At 46.3% G+C, this 4,872-nt stretch overlaps 1 protein-coding gene across 1 annotated transcript in view; it reads left to right on the top strand.

Annotated features, from left to right (window-relative positions):
- Positions 1 to 233: 233 nt before the first annotated feature.
- Positions 234 to 4,872, top strand: part of LOC143039386 (uncharacterized) — a 290,661-nt gene continuing 286,022 nt past the window's right edge. Inside the window, exon 1 of the mRNA XM_076209339.1 lies at positions 234 to 1,641. Within this exon, the coding sequence (XP_076065454.1) occupies positions 1,484 to 1,641 (158 nt within the window). The 5' untranslated portion in view covers positions 234 to 1,483. The remainder of the gene's footprint in view (positions 1,642 to 4,872) is intronic.

Genomic DNA, 4,872 nt, shown 5'->3' with positions numbered 1-4,872 from the left:
TACTAATACCACCACTACTACAACTATTACTAGCATATCTTTATCACTACTATCAATCGCCATCACCATCTCCCACACCAGTGACGTCCCTAGCACCACCATAGTCAATACCACCACCAACACTACCACCACTGCCCTGCCACTACCCCGACCACCACCACCACTATCATCACCTCCCACGCGCTCCGTTCCCGCCAGTCGCGGCCACAAGCCAAGCCAGGCCAGGAGCAGTTTGTCCGCGGCGGACATCTGTGTCAGACGTGGGTTGCTGCGCTCGGTCGAGGCTCCCGTTTTCCGTTGTGTGGAATCTGTTCGCGCGAGAATGCCCACTTGCGGCTGCACGCAATCAGCCTTTTCTTCGAACCGACAGGCACTTCCTCGGCTGCAACCAGCTGCACGCGTGAATGTTAGCATCCGCACTCCGTTCGATCAGGATTCGTAGTTCGCTATACGTTAAAGGAAAGGGTGGATCCACGTAGGTGGCTGGACTGGCGGGTCCGGGATAGACTGCAGTGTAAAGAGTGAGTTGTGCTAGTGTTAATGTTGACGTGAGTGACAGCCCCTAGCTGCTGTACTTGCTCCCCGCGCACCCTTTGGCTACGCTCACCAAGGAGACATCGTCCAGAGGCAGCTGACGACAATGCCGACCAACCTGACAAAAATGTGTGAGTGTACTGCCTGGACGAGCTTCATCAACCTTGCAACCTGGAATCGCTCCCCTCAAAGCTGGAGCCAAGTCAGAGGCGGCGCTGTTAGGTGAGGCCACTGATCAGTGGCTGTTGTTAGTCGTTCTTGGCGCCGAGATTGGTTTGTGATGCTCGCTGAAATCCTACAAGGTATGGTTGACGTTGTGCATGTGTGGACAATGTGCAGAAGGACCTGATATGCTAGAGAAGTGGAGTTAAGCACATAGTAAGCACATCTAAGTCATAGTAAGCACATCTTAATGACTTGCTTCTGTCGGGAGAATAGTGAAGTGGTGTATTAATGATCTGTTTCTAAGCGAAAGGAAACAACCATATTTTCCAAACAATTACCATTAGTGTGGAATTATTTAAAAAAACATACAAGTGACTACGCTTCAAGGGACTGAAGGAATTATGTGTGATTCATTTAGTGAAAACATGTTGGTGTAACTGGACAATTATAAGAGAGCAAATTGTAGTTTGTCTAGATTTTTTGTACATAACTTAGATGAAACCTTGATGCAAAGAATCACGTTTAGATAAGCTCGGATAATCTACTGCTTTCAAATCATCCCACCATATCCTGGGAAACTGATATCGGTTCTGTTGGTATCGCAATAGATACGTCATTACTAAGTACTTGATTTTGTGTACTCCGAAACACCGTCGCGAGTTATTGCAAATATAGCAAGAACCAAAAGGGTATCAGTTCGACCCCCCCAGCTCCCCAAGAAAGAAAGAAAAGAAAACGGAGCTCGTGGGGTGTAACCAGACACCCCCTCGAACTCTGAAGCACGATGGCGCAAAGATGCGTGGAGGCGCCAGGACACCTGGGCCAATGGATTGTCTCACCCGATACGGGCCTGGTCTCCCTCACCGAAGTAGCACTCAAAAAGATAATCAACCAAGACCCCATCGAGAAGTGGTACTCGTTGGATGCCGAGCCCATTGCCAGGTGAGTTCTCGGACGTTGTTTCTTGGGATGTACCGAGTTGTCCTAATTCCTGCCAGGGGGCGCGGCGGGACGTCGCGTCAGAGAGAGGCGGAGTGCAGAGCTTTCTGGTGTCGGGTGGATGAGGCGGGAGGCGGGACCAACCAGTCCCCATCGTCAGATAAGTGTTATGTCATGACTTGTTAAGGGTGCTATCTCTCTTGAATGCAGGAGGACATGCGACGATGGTCGAAGCTTATTAATTGGTCACTTACGTAAGCGGTGCTGGTGTTGTCGGTGGGAAGCGAGGTCATCACGGATGGTCGACTGGCTCATCTGTACAGTTAGCCTTTCAATTGCACCTAAATGTCACACGCGTTTCCGGCAGTTAGTTCCACGTAGTTCTGAGTTAACAAGACAAGACACCCACTGTCATGGAAATTGCAAACGACGAACTGTAGCATCGTAGATACAAGGTATATTGAAGGGAATCTGTTTACAAATGCTAAATGCACAAAAGGAATCGTAACATAATGGTGACAGTCAGGGAATTAATCCCAGGGTGTCTAAGCACACACACACACACACACACACACACACACACACACACACACACACACACACACAAACAAACTCATACTGCCTAGTGTAGGCCTTATGGTTTCTTGCAATCTTCATCATTCATATGTTCTCTTATTTGTGTGTGCCTGTGTGCACGTTTGAGTGTGTGTGTGTGAGAGAGAGATAGAGAGAGGTTACAACATTGCCTATAGATCCATAGTAACTGTCAATCACGAGTCTGAGCCATGATGCAGGACCAAGGGGGAACCACATTAACATCCCCACGCGCGCGCGCGCGCACACGCAAACCCACAAGGCCGCGAGCGAACCCAGACAGGGGGACGTGACAAGCAGAAGACTTCTCCACTCGCCTGTCTCTGCACTTCCCGGGGGCTCGTGATGATGAACTGCTGTGGATCACAAAACGATTCTTTTCTCTCCGTGCTGAGTGCGTTAGTGGGACTTCGCAAGTGTAGCCTGTCAGTGTGGTGAGGAAAATGATTCTGGGGTTTTTGCTTCCAGGGACCCGTCTCTCCTGTCCTGACAACTGATGACTAATATATTTGTATGAATGCATATAGATATACATATACTATATATATATATATATGCATACGTACATAGATACATATTACTATATACAATATATATATTATGCATATATACACATACATATATACATACATACACCTATACCTATACTGTACATATATATATTTGCAAATGTATATTCATGTATATGTATATACATATATGTATGCATATAGTAAAAGAGCTTCAGCTTTTAGGCCCTGAAATGGTGCTATGTCTTACTGGATTGCTTCTAACCCAAACAGTGGGCGGGAGACAGGGATAACCCATGCATCCACAAGAAGTTAGACTAGAAGGAACAACATATTAGGATTGGATGAGTGTGGTATAAGTGAAGGGTGGGTGTATGCCTTGACTAGGCCATCCCCCCTGACAAGGGTGATTTTTTTTGGGTGTATATATATATATATATATATATATATATATATATATATATATATATATATATATATATATATATACCGCATTTGGAGAGGTGTTCACGGATCGGTAAGCAGGCCTGAAGTAGTTTGCATTAGAATGGCTATTCCCTTAATATACCTCTCCTTATCCATCCTCACGAGAAGTCTAGCCCGCCGTTTCTGAGTCATGGGTTGGTCCAGGTCCCCAGCCATTCTGGCAGTACGGCCTAATTCTCCAGTATCTCCCGCGACGCCACACCACTCCTCGACCGTGGAGACTCTTTGATTCACTCCTTGACAGCTTTCAGAGTTTCACATAAGTGTCCCACTGCTTTTCAGGGTCTTCAAGAGTGTAGAGCGCTTCAAACTGATTAGAGATTGCTACCGCATATTCCTTTGTACATTTATCATCCTTGTGCTTCTCCAGATGAAATTCAGGTGGATTACACCTCGGGATTCTTCTGGATTTGGTAAACAGTCTGAGCGTTGCGACCATAAGTCTATGATCGGTCTCAAAGAATTCAGCACTTTGTTAAACCCTACAGTTCTGTAGGATATTCCAACGAGTACTAACATGTGATTGATCTCCTAGGCCACTCCTTAGGCATTACTATACCATATCCTTCGGTGTGGCTTTCGTCTCAGGAACCAGGAACCAGCAATCCTAAGCCTTCTGGACTTTGCAAAATTCAGGAGAAAACTGTTCATGTTCCTGACTCCAAAATCATAAAGGCCAATTCAAAATTCATAGCCAGCTCTGTCGGGGCCAGTAACTGCGTTGAATTCGCCCAAAACAATGAGCGTGTCTCGTGGCTGGCACTGATCAACTATAGATTCAAGCTTGGCATAGAGCACCTCCTTTTCAAGACCATATACCTCGTACTACAAGAAGAGAGATGAAGCCCAAGGCGTGCTTTATCCTCACCAGTAACCTTTACAACGGAGTGCTGCAGTCGGCTAGATATGTCTAGAGCTACTCCCTCATTGTGGGCCCCATCGGTTCAGCCCGGCTAGAAATAGGTGTAACCCTCGCCACTGATCTCTCCACTGTCTGGTCTTCTTATCTCTGATAGAGCCACTATATCCAGTCTAAACTTCCTGAGCTCCGCCGATGTAAAAGGGTAGTCGATCGTCCTGGAAGAGAAAAAGATTGTTCTAAGTCGGTGATTCCCAAACTTTTTCGGCTTGTTGCCCAGTTTATCACGTCACATGTTACCCCTTTCACAAAATGTTGTCAACATTGATATATATGGCTAAATGAAAACACTAGATATATTTTCGTTTGTTTATTGTATTTGAACATTATGCATCTCTAATGACTACTGCCAAAGATGTCGAGAACATCAGTGGGATGGACGGAAATGCATGCTTGAAGCTAATTGAGGAGTTCTAGGCTTCTTGAATTTCAGCATTCTTAACTTTTTTTTGTCACCCCTCCATTACCCCCCGGATATTGGTTAAATTACCCCCAGGGGGTAATTTAACCCCCGTTTGGGAACCGCTGTTCTAAGTCCTCACACGGAGAGCCCTCCAGAGGTTCACCCCTTGCCCGGCTCGACGGGTTTGTATCTCATCTGCAACACCCACAGCAACTCGCACAGCGGGCCTGGTGATTTTGACAGGTTGCAAACCGGCCTTCGCTGTAAGTGTCAAATATTATTGACATGTACATATGTTTAAGATTAACCCTCCCATGCACCAA

The sequence above is a fragment of the Oratosquilla oratoria genome, chromosome 2, assembly GCF_046742065.1.
Source record: "Oratosquilla oratoria isolate Oo_2021 chromosome 2, ASM4674206v1, whole genome shotgun sequence".
Classification (NCBI taxonomy): Eukaryota; Metazoa; Arthropoda; class Malacostraca; order Stomatopoda; family Squillidae; genus Oratosquilla; species Oratosquilla oratoria.
Note: the sequence above shows the minus strand (reverse complement) of the source record. Positions and strands in the feature narration are given on the sequence as shown.